At 44.0% G+C, this 22435-nt stretch overlaps 1 protein-coding gene across 1 annotated transcript in view; it reads right to left on the reverse strand.

Moving 5' to 3' along the window:
- LOC139278100 (mucin-2-like) overlaps positions 1–22435 on the reverse strand; it is a 137722-nt gene that overhangs the window by 37819 nt on the left and 77468 nt on the right. The window contains exons 102-109 of the mRNA XM_070896759.1: positions 17404–17460; positions 17260–17316; positions 17117–17173; positions 15222–15266; positions 9172–9228; positions 9028–9084; positions 8213–8257; positions 6750–6806 (exon numbers count right to left, since the gene is read on the reverse strand). Coding sequence (XP_070752860.1) covers positions 6750–6806; positions 8213–8257; positions 9028–9084; positions 9172–9228; positions 15222–15266; positions 17117–17173; positions 17260–17316; positions 17404–17460 — 432 coding nt within the window. The remainder of the gene's footprint in view (positions 1–6749; positions 6807–8212; positions 8258–9027; positions 9085–9171; positions 9229–15221; positions 15267–17116; positions 17174–17259; positions 17317–17403; positions 17461–22435) is intronic.

Genomic DNA, 22435 nt, shown 5'->3' on the forward strand with positions numbered 1-22435 from the left:
TGAACTGGCATCAACAACTCTCTGCGGTAGGAAATTCCACAGGTTAACAACTCTCTGAATGAAGAAGTTTCTCCTCATCTCAGTCCTAAATGGCTTACCCCTTATCCTTAGACAGTGTCCACTGGTTCTGGACTTCCCCAACATCGGGAACATTCTTCCTGCATCTAACCTGTCCAGTCCCGTCAGAATTTTATATGTTTCTATGAGATCCCCTCTCATCCTTCTAAACTCTAGTGAATAAAGGCCCAGTCGATCCAATCTCTCCTCATATGTCAGTCCAGCCATCCAGGAAATCAGTCTGGTGAATCTTCGCTGCACTCCCTCAATAGCAAGAACATCCTTCTTCAGATTAGGAGACCAAAACTGAACACAATATTCCAGATGAGGCCTCACCAAGGCCCTGTGCAACTGCAGTAAAAAATCCTAGAGGGTATAGAAAAAGCAGAGGTGAAACTAAAAAGGAAATTAGGAAAGCATAGACAGAGCATGAAATAGGTTTGGCAAATAAAATCAAGGAAAACCCAAAGATGAATATATTAAGAGTAAGAGGATAACTAAAGAAAGAGTAGGGCTGATTTGAGATCATAAAGGTAATCTGTGTGTGGAGGTGGAAGATGTGGATATGGTTCTTAATGAATACTTTGCATCTGTTTTCACAAAAGAGAGGGGCGATGCAGACATTGCAATCAGGGAGGAGGAGTGTGAAGTATTAGATGAAATAAACATAGCGCACGAGAAAATATCAAGGGGTTTAGCAGCTTTGAAAGTGGATAAATCCCCAGGACCAGTTGAAATGTATCCCAGGCTGTTAAGAAAAGCAAAAGAGAAATAGCAGAGGCTCTGACCATCATTTTCCAATCCTCTCTGGCTATATGTGTGGTGCCGGAGGACTGTAGGACAGCTAATGTTGTACCGTTGTTTAAAAAGGGAGAAAGGGATAGACCGAGTAATTACAGGCCAGTCAGCCTAATCTCGGTTGTGGGAAAATTATTGGAAAAATTATGTGAAAAGATAAATTTTCATTTAGAAAGGCAGATTAATCAAGGACAGTCAGCATGAATTTGTTAAAGGAAGGTCATGTCTGACTAAATTGATTAAATTTTTTGAGGGTGTAACAAGGAGGGTCGAAACGGGTAGTGCATTTGATGTAGTGTATATGGATTTTAGCAAGGCTTTTGATAACGTCTCACATGGAAGACTGGTCATGAAAGTAAAAGCCCATGGGATCCAAGGCAAAGTGGTAAGTTGGATCCAAAATTGGGGGTCATGAAAATCAAAGCCTGTGGGATCCAATGCAAAGTGGCAAGTTGGATCCAAAATTGGCTCAGAAGCAGGAAGCAATGGTTGATGGGTGTTTTTATGGCTGGATGGCTGTTTCCAGTGAGGTTTCCTAGTGCTCATTGCTAGGTCCCTTGCTTTTTGTGGTATATATCAATGATTTAGACTTGAATGTAGGGGATATGATTAAGAAGTTTGCAGATAATAAAGACATTTGCCATGTGGTTGATAATGAAGAAGAAAGCTATAGACTGCAGGAAGATGTCAATGAACTGGTCAGGTGGGCAGAATAGTGGAAAATGGAATTCAATCCGGAGAAGTGTGAGGTAATGCAGTTGGAGAGGGTTAACAAGGCAAGGGAATACACATTAAAGGGTAGGACACAGAGAAGTGTAGAGGAACAAAGGGATCTTGGAGTGCATGTCCACAGATCGCTGAAGGTAGCAGGCCAGGTAGATAAGGTGGTTAAGAAGGCATACGGAATACTTGCCTTTATAAGCTGAGGCATAGAATACAAGAGTAGGGAGGTTATGCTTGAACTGTATAAAACACTATTTAGGCCACAGCTTGAGTACTGTGTGCAGTTCTGGTCACCAGATTACAGGAACAATGTGATTGCACTAGAGAGGGTACGGAGGAAAATAGCAAGGATGTTGCCTGGACTGGAGAATTTTAGCTATGAGGAAAGATTGGAAAGGGGGCAGGTTGGTTTTTTTTGGAACAAAGGAGGCTGAGGGGAGACCTTATTGAGGTGTATAAAATTATGAGGGGCCCAGTTAGAGTGGATAAGAAGGACCTATTTCCCTTAGCAAAGAGGTCAACAACCAGTGAGCATAGTTTTAAAGTAATTGGTAGGAGGTTTAGAGAGGATTTGAGGGGAAATGTTTTCACCCAGAGGGTGGTTGGGGTCTGAAACTCACTGCCTGACAGGCAGAAATCCTTACCAAATTTAAAAAGTACTGGGATGTGCACTTGAAGTGTTGTAACCTACAAGGCTACAGACCAAGAGCTGGAAAGTGGGATGAGGCTGAATAGCTCTTGGTCGGCCGGCACGGATATGATGGGCCAAAATGACCTCCTTCTGTGCTGTAAATTTCGATGATTCTATGAAGGTAGGGATTGAAGTTAGCTTAATAGAACTGCTTGTGAAGATAAGTAAAAGTTAATCTCAGAATGGAGTAGGTTGTTAGGTCATAAAGACAAGTAACGACCGATTGAAGTGGCTTCGGGCCTCATGGTTGAGAGGGTACAGGGCCAGATCTAGTATTAATTGTACCCGAGAGGATAGGGACAATGGAGATAAGACACAAATTCCAATGAAGGAACCCTGAGAAACTATAAACTGGAAAGACATGTGAACCAGATCATGAGAAATCTTTAGGGAGGGCTTTGTTTCAAGATCGAGACAAAGAACTCAAAGACCCATTAGATGTTGAGTTTTTAGGAGAACCTCTATAGGTTAAAAGGTCTTGTCAATATCCCATTTCAGGCCCACCCCTAAAAATAGAATAAAAGTAACCTCCTGAGGGTCATTCCCACAGATGGCGGAGGTGAGATCAATACAGAAGTTGGGCTGGTCGAACACTCTTCGAGAGTGATCCCGTCGTTACCAAAGGAGGCTTCAGACAAAAGAAAAAGAGGCTGCAATCCAGAGAAATGCTCACATGCACAAGCTGTCTGTCCAATCGGACCAGTACTGGCTACTTGTCACGGTGGTATATTTTTGCTGCATAACGAGTGTGTTGTCTTCCATCTTAAACTCTGAATAAACACAATATACCCGCCATGTTGGTTTACAGTTGATCCTGATTATTAACATGACCAGAGATAGTCATACATTGATTATTTCTATCACTCAGAATACCCTGAGGTTAAGGCCTTCTGTTGAGAGCCCTCCTCCTCCCTCTGGCCACATGTTCCACTCTTTTTCGCTGCCTCCGCTCCCTTCACCGTAGATCCTGGAGAGACAGGTCGACTGCCAATATAGCAATCATTAATATAAGACAAGTGTAGCAATTTGATTTTTTAAGAATAAATGTAACTACTTTGAAGTTACCATAACACTCCTGATACAAAATAACCTAACAAGAAAGCATTAAAACTCCACTCATTTGACAACTGTGACTTATTACTCAGGATCGTTTTTAATAACGTCCCATGAGCCGGCTTCTGGCAGCTTCATGCCAGCTCTCCGTCACTATTTACTCCAGGTGCTAAGGTAAGTGGCGAACATCAATTTCACAGATGGGGCGGCCAGTGAGCATTGCGCGCTCACGGAGGTCATGATCTGCGTGGTGTTGAAGTACCTGGCAGTACCAGCTACCAGCGGCACAAGGGGAGTCGCATTTGCCGTACGTTGCCTGATTCACCTCGCCCAGCAATCCCGCATCATCACCCAATTAGCGGCAACTGCTGGCACTAACAGTAGGCGCCAAGGAACTGACTTCTTCCCCCATTATCTTTTCTCAACTAGATCTACTTTTTGCTTTAAAGTAACAAATATATTTCAAAGAATACAGCATGAATTATTTTCCAAAGAACAAAGGGAAACATTGAAAAACCTGGGGAGGGATTTAAAACCACAACATTCTGACTCAAAGACAGGAGTGCTACCCACTGATCCACAGCTAAAACTAACTATCCAAACTGGATATCTCAAAGTGTTTTACAGCTAATGAAGTACTTTTGGAATGTAGTCACTGTTGTAATGTAGGAAACCCGGCAGGCAAATTGCTCGCAGGAAGCTCCCACAAACAGAAGTGTGATTATGACCAGAAAACCTGTTTTTTGTTATGTTAATTGAAGGATAAATAATGGCTAGGATTCCAGGGATAGCTCCCCTGCTCTTCTTCGAAATAGTGCCATGGGATCTTTTACGTCCATCTGAGAGAGCAGATGGGGCTTGGGTTTAATGTTTCATCCGAAACACAGAATCGCTGACAGTGGAGGGGTGGGAGAGATTGAGGGGTGGGAGGGGGTGCTGGGAGTGACTGCGGAATGGACCAGGGTGTTGCGGAGGGAGCGGTCCCTTCAGAAGGCTGAGAGGGGAGGGGAGGGACATCATCAGAGCAGATGCGATGGAGACAGAGAAACTGGGAGAACGGAATGGAGTCCTTATAGGGTGGGAGGGAGTGTAGTCCAGGTAGCTGTGGGAGTCAGTGGGCTAATGGTGGTGGGATCACGCTGGAGGTGGCGGAAATGGCGGAGGATGACCCATTGAATGTGGAGGCTGGTGGGGTAAAAGGTGAGGACAAGGGAACCCTGTTGTGGTTCTGAGAGGGAGGGGAATGGGTGATAGCAGAGGTGCGGGAAATAGAACGGATACGGTCGAAGGCCGTGTTAACAACGGCGGAGGGACTATGTTGAGGAAAAAGGAAGACATGTCGGAGGCAGTTGTGTGAAAAGTGGTATCGTCAGAGCTGATGCAACGGAGATGGAGAAACTGGAAGAATGGAATGGAATCCTTACAGGATGCGGGGTGGGAAGAAGTGTAGTCCAGGTAGCTGTGGGAGCAGAAATGCTACAAGGACACTCTCAAAACCTCCCTGATAAAGTGCAACATCCCCACTGATACCGGGGAGTCCCTGGCTCAAGACCATCCTAAGTGGAGGAAGTGCATCCGAGAGGGCGCTGAGCACCTCGAGTCTCAACGCCGAGAGCATATAGAAATCAAGCGCAGGCAGCGGAAAGAGCATACGGCAAACCAGTCCCACCCACCCCTTCCCTCAATGACTATCTCTCCCACCTGTGACAGAGTATGTGGCTCTCGTACTGGACTGTTCAGCCACCTAAAAACTCACTTCAGGAGTGGAAGCAAGTCTTCCTCAATTCCAAGGGACTGCCTATGATGATGATGGGAGTCAGTGGCCTTATAGTGAATATTGGAGGTGGAGAAGTCGAGGAAGAGAAAGGAAAAGTCAGAGATGGACCATGTGAAGGTGAGGGAAGGGTGGAAATTGGATGCAAAGTGAATTAAATTTTTTAAGTTCAGGGCGAGAGCAGGGAACGACACCGATACAGTCATCAATGTACCGGAAAAAGAGGTGAGATGAGGGGACCCAAGTAGGACTGGAACAAAGAATGTTCCACATATCTCACGAAAAGGCAGGCACAGCTAGGACCCATGCAGGTTCCCATAGCAACACCTTTAATTTGGAGAAAGTGAGTGGAGTTAAAGGAGAAGTTGTTCAATGTGAGAACAAGTTCAGCCAGGCAAAGGAGGGTGGTGGATGGGGATTGGTTAGCCTCTGCTCGAGGAAGAAGCGGAGCGCCCTTAGGCCAGCCTGGTGCGGAATGGAAATGTAGAGGGATTGGATGTCCATGGTGAAAAGGAAATGGTTGGGGCCGGGAAACTGGAAACTGTTAAAGTGACAGAAGGCATCGGAGAAGTCACGGATGTAGTTGGGAAGAGAGTGGACAATGGGAGAAAATATATAGAGTCTAGATAGGAAGAAATAAGTTCTGTGGGGCAAGAACAGGCTGAAACGATGAGTCTACTGGGGCAGTCCTGTTTGTGGATCTTGGGAAGGAGGTAGAAGCGGGCTGTGCGGGGTTGGGGAACTATGAGGTTGGTGACTGTGGAGGGAAAATCTCCAGAGGAGATGAGGTCAGTGACGGTTGGGGAAATTATGGCTTGATGTTCAGTAGTGGGGTTATGGCCCAGGGGAAGGTAGGAGGAGGTGTCAAAGAGTTGGCGACCAGCCTCTGCAAGGTAGAGGTTGGTTCGCTAAACAACAACAGCACCACTCTTGTCAGCAGGTTTAATGACAAGGTTGGCGTTGGATCTCAGCGAGCAGAATACAGTTGGTCATTATCCCGCCATTCCAACCCTATCTTGACCAATGTTTTTCTAACTGCTGGCATTACCATTTGAATCTGGGCCATCATCCCTTTTGTCGTTCTAATCTCTCCTGTCTTCCGACCTATCACAGACCTTCACTTTTGTTCTTTCTTACACTCCCCTTTTCAGTGCTTGTTAAGAATCTGTTCTTTCCGAACACTCTCCAGTTCTGACGAGGGATCATCGACCTGAAACGTTAACTCGGCTTTCTGAGTTGCTGCCTGGCTAGCTGAGATTGCCAGCATTTTCCGTTTTTATTCCAGCTGCCAACATCCGCAGTATTTTGCTTTTGTATTAATGTAGGCGGGGCCTCGGTTCAATGTCTCATCCGAAACACGGCACATCCGACAGTGCAGCACTCCCTCAGCACTTCACTGGAGTGTCAGCTTAGATTTTGGGGCTCAAGTCCCGAACCTTCCGAGTCAGAGGCTAGAGTGCTAATTACTAACCCACAGCTGACACTAACTATCAAAAATAATAGCAAACAATTCAACCGCTAATGTTTTGTACACTTAACTATTCAAGGACTGAACTTCGAAAATACTTCAATGATACTTGAAAGACAACACATTTTATTGGTTAGTTTTGGCAGGGTTGATATCATGTCACAATGAGAAAAAATATTACTTACTGGCGATGGTAGTTTCAGATGTTGTAGGTGTGCATGTCACTGGAGTTGGTGTTGGCTCTACGTAGCGGAGAAAATATTACAATGTATTAATTCACTAATTGCTGCAAATAGATTTCACATGACGATGAGAAAGAACTGTACTAACAAGAGATGGTAGTTGCAGAAGCTGTTTATGTGCCTGTCACAGTAGTTGGCACCACGTAGTAGTGAAAATATTACATAATATTACCTCACTGTTGGATGTAAATGGACTCCCATATATTTAATTTTGAAGTTAATCATTAATTGGTCACGTTCGAAAGAGCACATTACAAGTGCCACGACAAATACAATCAGCAGATCAATAAGTACTGCTCAATTATCATTTGCCCAACTCCCTTCAAGAAAGAAAATGGTTGTCTTTCACTGCAGAGTTTTGTCCAAGTTGCCTGTGAAAGCAATCTACTTATCGAGCAATTACAATATTAACTCGCATGTTGTCTGCAAACAAGTCATTGGGCTAGAATTTCCTTGTCTTTTGCATGCTTAACTCCCCGTATAACGCCCATATATACTGCCCATTTAGCCACAAAATGGAAACTGACGGGCATTTTTCGGAAACTTATCGGCGAGCATTACTTTCCCCATGGGAAAAAATAATATCGCCCGCCCACCTTTTTTGGGTGCAATCATCAGAATGGGCGAAATCAACGGCCATAATATCGCCCAGCGTTACTTTCTGCCAAGATTCAATAATACCGCCCGCCCACTTTATTTTGTCATAAAGATTGTAGCGTCCTTAGACGCTCTAATAATGACTCCACGAGGCAGTGTGTTGTACTTGAACTGTAGTGACCTTCGTCCTTTATTGGTTAACTCCAGAGTGAGGATCACACCTGGTGGCCTGCCTTTCATACCAGGCCAGGCACACCTGTACAGGCAACCAACGAGTCTCCCACTGCTGTGCCCTCTGATGGCACACCTTGTGATAATACCAACAGTAGCCATGTAGGATACATGACATCACTCCCCCCTGAACCCATCGAGTGACCTGAAATGTATAATCTTTCGTGGTAATCAGTGAATTTAGGCTTCTATCATTATTGACAGCAATCCCCTAATTCTTCAAAATGCAAAAGTAAATTGCAAACAAATTCCAAAACTTAAATGTCAGAATTTGGAGACAATGTAAATAGTTTCTGCCAATCCGCTTCTTCACCATTGCTCAATAGATCTAGGGCAGTTAGAACTACCTATGCTCATTTTAATGACAAGAAAATATTGCCATTATTGCTCTCAACCATGCAAGAGCAACACGTCATAAAGTATCTGTTAAAATCAAACTTATGTGGAATTGTCTTAATCATTTCCTAAACCTATAACTGATAATGCCCGTGATTTAGAATACCAGGCAGCATTCGTGTCTTTTAATGCTATTCCATTACAAAGTTCATACATTGTCAAAATAAATATGCATCAATTACCAGTGAGGGAAGTCGAAGCCAACACACTTGTGCTCCCTGTTACACCTAAAGGGCAAAGGAAAGGTTTCAAAAGATTACATCAAGCCTTTGCTGTTGGCCATCCCTCAAATTGTTTCCCATCAGAAAGCACTTAGTTTATAGGATTAAATAAACGCATTCAACCATTAATAAACATACCAAGTAAAGAAAAGCTTGCATTAAATAGCGCCTTTCACGACCACCGGATATCTCAAAGTGCTTAACCATGAATGAACTATTTGTGGACTGTAGTCACTATTGCAATGTAGGAAACGTGGCAGCCAATTTGCTCACAGCAAGCTCCCAAAAACAGCATGTGATAATGAACAGATAACCCGTTTTTTCTCATGTTGATGGAGGGATAAATAATGGCAAGGACACCTGTGATACCTCCCCTGCCCTTCTTCAAAATAGTGTCATGGGATCTTTTACGTCCACCCGAGTGTGCAGATGGGGCCGCGGTACAAAGTGTCATCTGAGAAAGAGAACCTCCTACACCGCAGCACCCCCTCAGCACTTCACTGGAGTGTCAGCCGAGATTTTGGGGCTCAAGTCCCTGGAGTGGGATTTGAACCCGAACCTTCCGAGTCAGAGGCTAGAGTGCTCATCACTAACCCACAGCTGACACTAACTATCAAAAGTGATAGCGAACAATTCAACCGCGACTGATTTATAGATTAAACTATACAAGGACTTAATATCGAAAATACTTCAATGATTCTTGAAAGACAACATACTTTATTGGTTAGTTTTGGCAGGGTTGATATCATGTCACAATGAGAAAAAATATTACTTACTGGTGATTGTAGTTTCAGAAGCTGCAGGTGTGCCTGTCACTGTAGTTGGTGTTGGCCCTATGTTGCGGAGAAAATATTACAATGTATTAATTCACTAATTGCTGTAAATAAATTTAACGTGACTATGTGTAAAACTACACTCACCAGTAGTGGTAGTTTCAGGCGTTGTCGGTATGCATGTCACTGTAGTGAGTGTTGACCCTATGGTAGCAGAGAAAATATTACAAAATATGAATTCATGAATTGCTGCAAATAGATTTTGATATGTCCTTACTATACAGTATAAATGCACACGAGGCCCATGCTTGGGAGAAGGTCACTCTATGACCAGTTACCTTTATTACCAAGACCTCAAGTGATGAAGGTAGGTGGAGCTTTCCCTTTTATACCTGAAAGTCCAGGTTAGGAGTGTCTCCCACAAGTTCACCTCTTGTGGTCAATGTTCTCAACGTGTACAACTTAGGTCAGCTTATACATGGGTTACAATGATAGTTCAATACATGACATCACCTCCCCCACAAAGTCTTATTGGGATCACAGGTTAAGTCTCTCTGGTGGTTTACGCTCCCTTGTAGGGTGCCTGTGTTGGGGCTCCGGTTGTTGGGCGCTGGCCTCAGTGTCTGCTGTTTGCGGTGCCTCAGGCATGTCCGGATTTCCCACAGTGACTGGGCTCTCCTCCACTTGGTTCTGGTGTTCGGTCACCTGTAGTGGAGTAAACTCTATGTCGTGTTCTTCCTCTGCTTCTTCTCTGGGGTTGCTGAACCTCCTTTTAGTTTGATCCACGTGTTTGCGGCAGATTTGTCATTGGTAAGTTTCATTACCAAAACCCTATTCCCCTCTTTGGCAATCACAGTGCCTGCAAGCCATTTGGGCCCTGCAGCCTAACTAAGGACAAAAACAGGGTCATTGACATCAATACATCGCGACCTCGCATTCCTGTCATGGTAGTCACATTGTGACTGACACCTGCTCTCAACAATTTCTTTCATACTGGGGTGTATAAGGGATATTCTGGTTTTGAGCGTCCTTTTCATTAGCAGCTCTGCGGGTGGAACCCCTGTGCGCGAGTGTGGTCGGGATCTATTGGCCAACAGGAGGTGTGATACGCGGCTTTGTAGGGAACCCCCTTGGATTCTGAGCATCCCCTGTTTGATTATCTGCACTGCTCGTTCTGCCTGGCCGTTTGAGGCTGGCTTGAACAGTGCCGTTCTGACGTGGTTGATTCCATTGCCTGCCATGAAGTCCTGGAATTCAGTGCTTGTGAAGCACGGGCCATTGTCGCTGACCAAGACATCCGGTAGACCATGGGCGGCAAACATTGCCCGTAGACTTTCGACCGTAGCAGACGATGTGCTTGAATTTAAAATGGCACACTCAATCCATTTGGAGTAGGCGTCTACTACAACCAAAAACATTTTTCCCATGAAAGGACCTGCGTAGTCCACATGGATGCGTGACCATGGCTTGATGGGCCAGGACCAGGGGCTAAGGAGGCTTCCCTGGGTGCGTTGCCCAGCTGAGCACATGTGTTGCATTTGCGAACACAAAGTTCCAGGTCTGCATCTATCCCTGGCCACCAAACGTGTGACCTGGCAATTGCCTTCATCATGACAATGCCCGGGTGCTCATTGTGAAGTTCTCTGATAAACACCTCTCTGCCCTTCTGGGACTTGACGACTCAGTGTCCCCACAGTAGGCAATCAGCCTGAATTGAGAGTTCATCCTTGCGCCTATGAAACGGTTTAAATTCCTCAGGGAATGCCCCGTACGTGGCTGCCCAGGCCCCATTCAGGACACATTTCTTAACTAAAGACAGTAGCGGGTCTTTATTTGTCCAGACTTTAATCTGACGGGCTGTCACAGGTGAGCCTTCGAGTCCTTGCTTTTGAAAGCTTCAACAGCCATGATCATCTCAGCATCATTCTCAGCTGCCCCCTCAGTGGTGGCTAGTGGGAGCCTGCTGAGTGCATCGGCGCAGTTTTCAGTGCCCGGTCTGTGCCGAATTGTGTAGTCATAGGCAGCTAACGTGAGTGCCCATCTCTGTATGAGGGCCAATACATTCGCATTTATGGCCTTGTTGTCGGCCAAAAGGGACATTAGTGGTTTGTGATCTGTCTCCAGCTCAAATTTCCTGCCAAACAGGTACTGGTGCATTTTTTTTACTGCATATACACATGCTAACACTTCTTTTTCTACCATCCCGTAGCCCCTTTCTGCCTGGGACAGACTTCTCGAGGCATAAGCTACCGGCTGTAACTGACCATTAGCATTCACATGCTGCAACACACACCCGGTCCCATAGGACGATGCATCACACGTTAAAACAAGTTTCTTACACGGGTTATAGAACGTTAACAGTTTGTTGGAGCACAGCAAATTGCGTGCTCTATCAAAAGCCCTTTCCTTGCTGTCCCCCCAGACTCAATCATGACCTTTGCATAGGAGCACGTGTAGCGGCTCTAAAAGCGTGCTCAATTTGGGAAGGAAGTTACCAAAATAGTTCAGGAGCCCCAGGAACGAACGCAGCTCCGTCGTGTTACGGGGTCTGAGTGCTCTCTGGATCGCTTCCGTTTTGGACGCAGTAGGGCTGATCCCGTCTGCTGCTACCCTCCTCCCCAGGAATTCTACCTCTTGAGCTAAGAAGACGCACTTCACCTTTTTCAGTCGCAGCCCTAGCCGGTCCAGTCTGCCTAGCACCTCCTCCAGGTTGTGGAGGTGTTCTTCAGTATCGCGACCCATGACGAGGATGACGTCTTGAAAAACCACCATCCTTGGAATCGACTTGAGGAAGCTTTCCATATTTCGCTGAAAGATCGCGGCGGCCGAACAAATCCCGAACGGACATCTGTTATACTCAAACAACCCCTTGTGTGTCGTGATGGTGGTCAGCTTCTTCGACTCACTCGCCAGCTCCTGGGTCATGTAAGCTGAGGTCAGGCCCAATTTTGAAAAATGTTTGCCACGGGATAGCGTCGCAAAGAGGTCCTCCGCTCTGGGTAGCGGGTACTGGTCTTGGAGTGACACCCGATTGATGGTGGCCTTGTAATCACCACATATCCTGACCGACCCATCCGCCTTGAGCACCGGCACGATCGGGCTCGCCCAGTCACTGAATTCGACTGGTGAGATGATGCTTTCCCTCAGCAGGCGGTCCAATTTGCATTCTATCTTTTCCCACATCACATACGGCACCACTCTGGCCTTGTGGTGTACTGGCCTGGCGTCCGGGTTTATGTGAATCACTACCTTAGCCCCCATGAAAGTGCCGATGCCGGGTTGAAATAGTGAGTCGAATTTATCCAGGACCTGTGAGCATGATACTCGCTCCACAGAAGAAATTGCATTGAAATCGCCCAATTTCCAATTCATGACAGCAAGCCAATTCCTCCCCAGTAGTGCGGGACCGTCTCCCGGGACAATCCAGAGTGGCAACCTGTTCTCCGAATCTTTGTGGGTCACGACGACCGTGGCGCTGCCTAGCACCGGAATGATCTCCTTTGTATATGTCCGTAGCTGTGCGTCAATCAGAATAATTTTGGCCTCCTGGCCTTGGACACCCACAACCTTTCGAACTGTTTGATACTCATCAGGGACTGGCTGGCCCCCGTGTCTAGCTCCATTAATACTGGGATGCCACTGAGGAGCACTTTCATCATTATTGGTGGCGTCCTGGTATATGAACTGTATATATGCTCCACATGAACTCGCTGAACTTCAGATTCCAGCGATTTCCCCCAGTATTCATTTGACCTCGTAGGGCTGACATTGGACCCGTCCTCCTCATACTTCAACCTGGCTGCAGGCTTCTTGCACATACGCGCCAAGTGACCGCTGATGTTGCAGTTTCTGGAGGTATATTGCTGATACCTGCAAGCTCTTGCTGGGTGTCTGCCTCCACACCTCCAGCATGAGCTGGAGGCCCCATTGTTGGAAACAAAAGGTCCATTACCAATTGATCGTCTCTGACTATCTCTGTAACTGACCTTAAGCGTACCATTAACAGGTTTTGATGACCCCATTACTGGCCGCATTGTCCATTGCGATGGCATGAATCGCCGTTCAGCTAGTCATTGTCTCTGTTGAATTCCCCCTTTGGGTTCGACTACATGCTGGGGCATGTCCGATTGCCCTTGTCTGCCTAGAGAACTGTGTGCCGCATTAACAATGTTGACTCCCTGGTTGTTAGCTGCATTTGAGCCAAGATTTTTGTCATACATCATTCTGGTCTCTTCCTCCCATGATATAAATGTCTGGGTATCAGAGCCGCCGCTTCCAAGGTCAAGTCTTTGGTCTCAATCAGTTTCCTGAAAACCCCAGCGTGCTCGATGCCCTCAATAAAAAAGTCTCGCAGCATCTCCGGTCTACATGCATCTGGGAACTTACATAGGCTCGCCAGTCGCCGGAGATCTGCCACAAAGTCTGGAACGCTTTGCCCTTCTCGCCACCGGTGCGTGTAAAACAGGTGTCTCGGCATGTGCATGCTGTTCGCCGGTTTAAGGTGATCCCCGATCAACTTACTGAGCTCTTCGAATGTCTTGTCCGCCGGCTTCTCTGGTGCTAGAAGGTCTTTCATCAGGGAGTACGTTCTGGATCCACAAACCGTCAGGAGATGAGCCCTGCGTTTGTCGGCCGAATCCTGTCCCAACCATTCCTTAGTGACAAAGCTTTGCTGTAGTCTCTCAATAAAGCCGTCGCAATCATCACCAACACAGTACCTCTCTTCTGTGCTGCTCGTCGCCATGCTCGCATGGTTTAAATCCCAGTTTCTCGTTGCCAATGATATGTCCTTACTGTACAGTATAAATGCACATGAGGCTCATACTTGAGAGAAGGTCACTCTGACCAGTTACCTTTATTACCAAGACCTCAAGTGATGAAGATGGGTGGAGCTTCCCCTTTGATAACTGAAAGTCCAGGTTAGGAGTGCCTCCCACAAGTTCACACCTTGTGGTCAATGTTCTCAAGGTGTACACCTTAGATCAGCTTATACATGGGTTACAATTATAGTTGAATACATAACAGATTTCACATGACGATGAAAAGAACTGTACTAACAAGAGATGGTAGTTGTAGAAGCTGTTTATGTGCCTGTCACAGTAGTTGGAGTTGGCACCACGTAGCAGTGAAAATATTATATAATATTAATTCACTGTTGGATGTAAATAGACTCCCATATATTTTATTTTGAACTTAATCATTAATTGGTCACAGTGGAAAGAGCACATTACAAGTGCCACTACAAATACAATGAGCAGATCAATAAGTACTGCTCAAGTATCATTTGCCCAACACCCTTCAAGAAAGAAAATGGATGTCTTTCAGTGCAGGGTTTGGTCAAAGCTGCCTGTGTCAGCAATCTACTTATCGAACAATTACACTATTAACTCCCATGTTGTCAGCAAACATGTCACTATCTTTTATCAACAAGGTCTACCTTTTGCTTTCAAGTAAAAAATATAGTTCAAGGAATATTGCATGACTTATTTTCCAAAGAGCAATGGGCAAATTTGATAACATCACTGAACACGCTACACTTCTCATCAATACTTCATCAATTTCTCCATACTGAGCAATTTCCTTCTTTCAGATTTGCAGGAATCATTTCATCACTTTTTCCAAATAGAAATTGGACATGGAAGCAACATTCTTGTCCAGAATTAAGGAAAGAAAATCTCTTGGTTTAGGATTTTCCGAATGATATGTTTTCAAGCACGTCCTTTTGTTCTCAGAAGCAACAAATATTACTGTAACCATCAATTGACCTGAAATGTATAATCTTTCGTGGCAATCAGTGAATTTAGGCTTCTATCATTATTGACAGCAATCCCCTAATTCTTCAAAACGCAAAAGTAAATTGCAAACAAATTCCAAAACTTAAATGTCAGAATTTGGAGACAATGTAAATAGTTTGTGCAAATCCGCTTCTTCACCATTGCTCAGTAGATCAAGGGCAGTTAGAACTACCTATGCTCATTTTAATGACAAGAAAATATTGCCATTATTGCTCTCAACCATGCAAGAGCAACACGTCACAAAGTATCCGTTAAAATCAAACTTATGTGGAATTGTATTAATCATTTCCTAAACCTATAACTGATAATGCCCGTGATTTAGAATACCAAGCATCATTCGTGTCTCTTAATGCTATTCATTGCAAAGTTTATACATTCTCAAAATAAATTTGCATCAATTACCAGTGAGGGGAGTCAAAGCCAACACACTTGTGCTCTCTGTTACTCCTAAAGGGCAAAGGAAAGGTTTCAAAAGATTACATCACGCCTTCGCTGTTTGCGATCCCTCAAATATGTTTCCCATCAGAAAGCACTTAGTTAAGAGTATTAGAGAATCACATTCAACCATTAATAAACATACCAAGTAAAGAAAAGCTTGCATTTAGATAGCGCCTTTCACGACCACCGGATGTCTCAAAGTGCTTTACCATCAATGAACTATTTTTGGAGTGTAGTCACTGTTGCAATGTAGGAAACATGGCAGCCAATTTGCTCACAGCAAGCTCCCAAAAACAGCATGTGATAATTTACAGATAACCCATTTTTTTCTTATGTTGATTGAAGGATAAATAATGGCAAGGACACCAGTGATACTGCCCCTGTTCTTATTCGAATTACTGTCATGGGGTCTTTTACGTCCACCTGAGAGTGCAGACGGGACCGCAGTTCAATGTATCACCTGATAAACAGAACCTCCAACACCGCAGCACTCACTCAGCACTTCACCGGAGTGTCAGCCGAGACGTTGGGGCTGAAGTCCCTGGAGTGGGCTTTGAACCCAAACATTCCAAGTCAGAGACTAGAGTGCTAATCACTAACCCACAGCTGACACTAACTATCAAAGAGTAGGAGTAAATGGGTACTTTTCAGAATGGCAGGCAGTGACTAGTGGGGTACCGCAAGGTTCTGTGCTGGGGCCCCAGCTGTTTACACTGTACATTAATGATTTAGACGAGGGGATTAAATGTAGTATCTCTAAATTTGCAGATGACACTAAGCTGGGTGGCAGTGTGAGCTGCGAGGAGGATGCTATGAGGCTGCAGAGTGACTTGGATAGGTTAGGTGAGTGGGCAAATGCATGGCAGATGAAGTATAATGTGGATAAATGTGAGGTTATCCACTTTGGTGGTAAAAACAGAGAGACAGACTATTATCTGAATGGTGACAGATTAGGAAAAGGGGAGGTGCAACGAGACCTGGGTGTCATGGTACATCAGTCATTGAAGGTTGGCATGCAGGTACAGCAGGCGGTTAAGAAAGCAAATGGCATGTTGGCCTTCATAGCGAGGGGATTTGAGTACTGGGGCAGGGAGGTGTTACTACAGTTGTACAGGGCCTTGGTGAGACCACACCTGGAGTATTGTGTACAGTTTTAGTCTCCTAACTTGAGGAAGGACATTCTTGCTATTGAGGGAGTGCAGCGAAGGTTCACCAGACTGATTCCCGGGATGGTGGGACTGACCTATCAAGAAAGATTGGATCAACTGGGCTTGTATTCACTGGAGTTCAGAAGAATGAGAGGGGACCTCATAGAAACGTTTAAAATTCTGATGGGTTCAGACAGGTTAGATGCAGGAAGAATGTTCCCAATGTTGGGGAAGTCCAGAACCAGGGGTCACAGTCTAAGGATAAGGGGTAAGCCATTTAGAACCGAGATGAGGAGAAACTTCTTCACCCAGAGGGTGGTGAACCTGTGGAATTCTCTACCACAGAAAGTTGTTGAGGCCAATTCACTAAATATATTCAAAAAGGAGTTAGATGAAGTCCTTACTACTAGGGGGATCAAGGGATATGGCGAGAAAGCAGGAATGGGGTACTGAAGTTGCATGTTCAGCCATGAACTCATTGAATGGCGGTGCAGGCTAGAAGGGCCGAATGGCCTACTCCTGCACCTATTTTCTATGTTTCTATGTTTCTAAAAGTGATCGCGAACAATTCAACCGCTACTGATTTATACACTTAACTATCCAAGGACTGAACTTCGAAAATACTTCAATGATACTTGAAAGACAACACACTTTATTGGTCAGTTTTGGCAGGGTTGATATCATGTCACAATGAGAAAAAATATTACTTACTGGCGATGGTAGTTTCAAAAGCTGTAGGTGTGCCTGTCACTGGAGGTGGTATTGGCCCTATGTAGTGGAGAAAATATTACAATGTATTAATTCACTAATTGCTCTAAATAGATTTCACTGACGATGTGTAAAACTACACTCACCAGTAGTGGTAGTTTCAGACGTTGTAGGTGCACCTGGCACTGTAGTTGGTGTTGGCCCTATGTAGCGGAGAAAATATTACAATGTATTAATTCATTAATTGCTGTAAATAGATTTCACGTGACTACGTGTAAAATTACACTCACCAGTATTTGTAGTTTCAGACGTTGTTGGTATGCATGTCACTGTAGTTGGTATTGGCCCTATTCAGCGGAGGAAATATGACAATATTCACTAAATGTTGCAAATAGTGTTCACATGATGATAAGAAAGAACTGTACTAACAAGAGATGGGAGATGGAGAAGCTGTTTATGTGCCTGTCACAGTAGTTGGTGTTGGCACCACGCAGCAGTGAAAGTATTACATAATATTAATTCACTGTTGGATGTAAATGGACTCCCATATATTTTATTTTGAAGTTAATCTCGTAACTTAGGTAACGGCAAATGGTATGAGACGTGAATTGGCTGGAATAGACTGGCAAATGATACTTAAAGGGTTGATACTTATAGGCAATGGCAAACATTTCAAGATCACATGGATGGACTTCAGCAATTTTACACCCCTGTCTGGAGTAAAAATAAAACGGGGAAGGTGGCTCAGCCATGGCTAACAAGGGAAATTAAGGATAGGGTTAAATCCAAGGAAGAGGCATATAAATTGGCCAGAAAAAGCAGCAAACCTGAGGACTGGGAGAAATTTAGAATTCGGTAGAGGAGGACAAAGAGTTTAATTAGGAGGGGAAAATAGAAAATGAGAGGAAGCTTGCTGGCAACATAAAAGCTGACTGCAAAAGTTTCTATAGATATGTGAAGAGAAAAAGATGAGTGAAGACAAACGTAGGACCCTTGCAGTCAGAATCAGGTGAATTTATGATTGGGAACAAAGAAATGGCAGACTAATTGAACACATACTTTGGTTCTGTCTTCACTAAGGAAGACACAAATAACCGTACGGAAATACTAGCAGACCGAGGGTCGAGCGAGAAGCAGAAACTGAAGGAAATCCTTATTATTCAGGAAATTGTGGTGGGAAATTGATGGGATTGAAGGCCGATAAATCCTCAGGGCCTGATAGTCTGCATCCCAGAGTACTTAAGGAAGTGGCCATAGAAATGGTGGATGCATTGGTGATCATTTTCCAACAGTCTATTGACTCTGGATCAGTTCCTATGGATTGGAGGGTAGTTAATGTAACTCCATTTTTAAAAAAAGGAGGGAGAGATAAAATGGGGAATTATAGACCGGTTAGCCTGACATCAGTCATGGGGAAAATGCTGGAATCAATTATTAAAGATGAAATAGCAGCGCATTTGGAAAGCAGTGACAGGATTGGTCCAAGTCAGCATGGATTTATGAAAGGGAAATCATGCTTCAAAAAGCTTCTAGAATTTTTTGAGGATGTAATTCGTAGAGTGGACAAGGGAGAACCAGTGGATGTGGTGTATTTGGACTTTCAAAAGGCTTTTGACAAGGTCCCACACAAGAGATTGGTGAACAAAATTAAAGCACATGGTACTGGGGGTAATGTATTGACGTGGATCGAGAACTGGTTGGCAGACAGGAAGCAGAGAGTCAGGATAAACAGGTCCTTTTCAGAATGGCAGGCAGTGACTAGTGGGGTGCCGCAGGGCTCAGTGCTGGGACCCCAGCTATTTACAACATACATCAATGATGTAGATAAAGGAACTGAGTGTAATATCTCGAAGTTTGCAGATGACACGAAGGTTGGTGGTGGTGTGAGCTGTGAGGAGGGTGCAAAGAGTTTGCAGGATGATTTGGACAGGTTAGGTGCGTGGGCAAATGCATGGCAGATGCAGTATAATGTGGATAAATGTGAGATTATCTACTTTGGTGGCAAAAACATGAAGGCAGAATATTATCTGAATGGCGGCAGATTAGGAAAAGGGGAGGTGCAACGAGACCTGGGTGTCATGGTACATCAGTCATTGAAGGTTGGCATGCAGGTACAGCAGGCGGTGAAGAAGGCAAATGGCACGTTGGCCTTTATAGCTAGGGGATTTGAGTATAGGAGTAGGGAGGTCAGACTGCAGTTGTACAGGGCCTTGGTGAGGCCTCACATGGAATATTGTGTACAGTTTTGGTCTCCTAATCTGAGGAAAGACGTTCTTGCTATTGAGGGAGTAAAGTGAAGGTTCACCAGAATGATTCTTAGGATGGCAGGACTGACATATGAGGAGAGACTGGATTGACTGGGCCTCTATTCACTGGAGTTTAGAAGAATGAGATGGGATATCACAGAAACATATAAAATTCTGACGGGACTGGACAGGGTAGACACAGGAAGAATATGCCCGATGTTGGGGTAGTACAGAACCAGGGGTCACAGATGAAAGATAAGGGGTAAGCAATTTAGGACCGAGGGGAGGAGAAACTTCTTCACTCAAAGAGTTGTTAACCTGTGGAATTCTCTACCGCAGAGAGTTGTTGATGCAGACAGTTCATTAGATATATTCAAGAGGGAGTTAGATCTGGCCCTTATGGCTAAAGGGATCAAGGGGCATGGAGAGAAAGCAGGAAAGGGGTACTGAGGAGAATGATCAGCCATGATCTAAGTAAATGGTGGTGAAGACTCGAAGGGCCGAATGGCCGACTCCTTCACCTATTTTCTATGTTTCTATGTTTCTCATCATTAATTGGTCACATTGGAAAGAGCATATTACAAGTGCCACGACAAATACAATGTGCAGATCAATAAGTACTGCTCAATTATCATTTGCCAAACTCCCTTCAAGAAAGAAAATGGTTGTCTTTCAGTGCAGGGTTTGGCCCAAGTTGCATGTGTAAGCAATCTACTTATCGAACAATTACACTATTAACTCCCATGTTGTCAGCAAACACGTCATTATCTTTTATCAACAAGATCTACCTTATGGTTTCAAGTAAAAAATATATTTCAAGGAATATTGCATGACTTATTTTCCAAAGAGCAATGGGCAAATTTGAGAACATCACTGAACACGCTACACTTCTCATCAATACTTCATCAATTTCTCCATACTGAGCAATTTCCTTCTTTCAGATTTGCAGGAATCATTTCATCGCTTTTTCCAAACAGAAATTGGACATGGAAGCAACATTCCTGTCCGGAATTAAGAAAAGAGAAGCTCTTGGTTAAGTATTTTCCGAATGATATGTTTTCAAGCAAGTCCGTTTGTTCTCAGAAGCAACAAATATGACTGTAACTATCGATTGACCTGAAATGTATAATCTTTCGTGGTAATCAGTGAATTTAGGCTTCTATCATTATTGACAGCAATCCCCTAATTCTTCAAAATGCAAAAGCAAATTGCAAACAAATTCCAAAACTTAAATGTCAGGATTTGGAGACAATGTAAATAGTTTCTGCCAATCCGCTTCTTCACCATTGCTCAGTAGATCTAGGGCAGTTAGAACTACCTATGCTCATTTTAATGACAAGAAAATATTGCCATTATTGCTCTCAACCATGCAAGAGCAACACGTCACAAAGTATCCGTTAAAATCAAACTTTTGTGGAATTGTATTCATCATTTCTGAAACCTATAACTGATAATGCCCGTGATTTAGAATACCAGGCAGCGTTCGTGTCTTTTAACGCCATTCATTTCAAAGTTTACACATTCTCAAAATAAATATGCATCAATTACCAGTGAGGGAAGTCGAAGCCAACACACTTGTGCTCCCTGTTACTCCTATAGGGCAAAGGAAAGGTTTCAAAAGATTACATCAAGTCTTGGCTGTTTGCCATCCCTCAAATATGTTTCCCATCAGAAAGCACTTAGTTTTGAGGATTAAAGCAACACATTCAACCATTAATAAACATACCACGGAAAGAATAGCCTCCAATTAAATAGCGCCTTTCACGACTACCGGATAGCTCAAAGTGCTTAATCATCAATGAACTATTTTTGGAATGTAGTCACTGTTGCAATGCACGAAACGTGGCAGCCAAATTGCTCACTGCAAGCTCCCAAAAACAGCAAGTGATAATGAACAGATAACCCAATTTTTTCTTATGTTGATTGAAGGATAAATAATGGCAAGGACACCTGTGAAACCTCTCCTGCTCTTCTTCGAAATCGTGTCACAGGATATTTTACGTCAACCCGAGAGTGCAGACGGGGCCGCGGTTCAGTGTATCATCTGAAAAACAGTACCTCCAACACCTCAGCACTCCCTCAGCACTGCATGGAGTGTCAGCTTGGATTTTGGGGCTCAAGTCCCTGGAGTGGGATGTGAACCTCAACCTTACGAGTCAGAGGCTAGAGTGCTCATCACTAACCCACAGCTGACACTAACGATCAAAAGTGAAAGCGAACAATTCATCCGCTACTGAATTATTGATTAAACTATACAAGGACTGAATATCGAAAATACTTCAATGATACTCAAAGGACAACACACTTTATTTGTCAGTTTTGGCAGGGTTGATATCATGTCACACTGAGAAAAAATATTACTTACTGGTGATTGTAATTGCAGAAGCTGGAGGTGTGCCTGTCACTGTAGTTGGTGTTGGCCCGATGTAGCGGAGAAAATATCTCAATGTATTAATTCACTAATTGCTATAAATAGATTTCACTGACTATGTGTAAAACTACACTCACCAGTAGTGGTAGTTTTAGACGTTGAAGGTGCACCAGGCACTGTAATTGGTGTTGGCCCTTTGTAGCGGAGAAAATATTACAATGTATTATTTCACTAATGGCTGTAAAGTGATTTCACGTGACTATGTGTAAAACTACACTCACCAGTAGTGCTAGTTTCAGACGTTGCACGTACACCTGGCACTGCAGTTGGTGTTGGCCCTATGTAGCGGAGGAAATATTACAATATTCACTAATTGCTGCAATCATTTCAGCGCTTTATCCAAACAGAAATTGGACATGGAAGCAACATTCTTGTCCGGAATTAGGGAAAGAAAAGCTCTTGGTTCAGGATTTTTCGAATGATATGTTTTCAAGCAAGTCCTTTTATTCTCAGAAGCAACAAATATTACTGTAACCATCGATTGACCTGAAATGTATAATCTTTCGTGGTAATCAGTGAATTTAGTCTTATATCATTATTGACAGCAATCCCCTAATTCTTCAAAACGCAAAAGTAAATTTCCATCAAATTCCAAAATTTAAATGTCAGAATTTGGAGACAATGTAAATAGTTTCAGCCAATCCG

This window comes from Pristiophorus japonicus, chromosome 13, assembly GCF_044704955.1.
Source record: "Pristiophorus japonicus isolate sPriJap1 chromosome 13, sPriJap1.hap1, whole genome shotgun sequence".
Taxonomy (NCBI): domain Eukaryota; kingdom Metazoa; phylum Chordata; class Chondrichthyes; family Pristiophoridae; genus Pristiophorus; species Pristiophorus japonicus.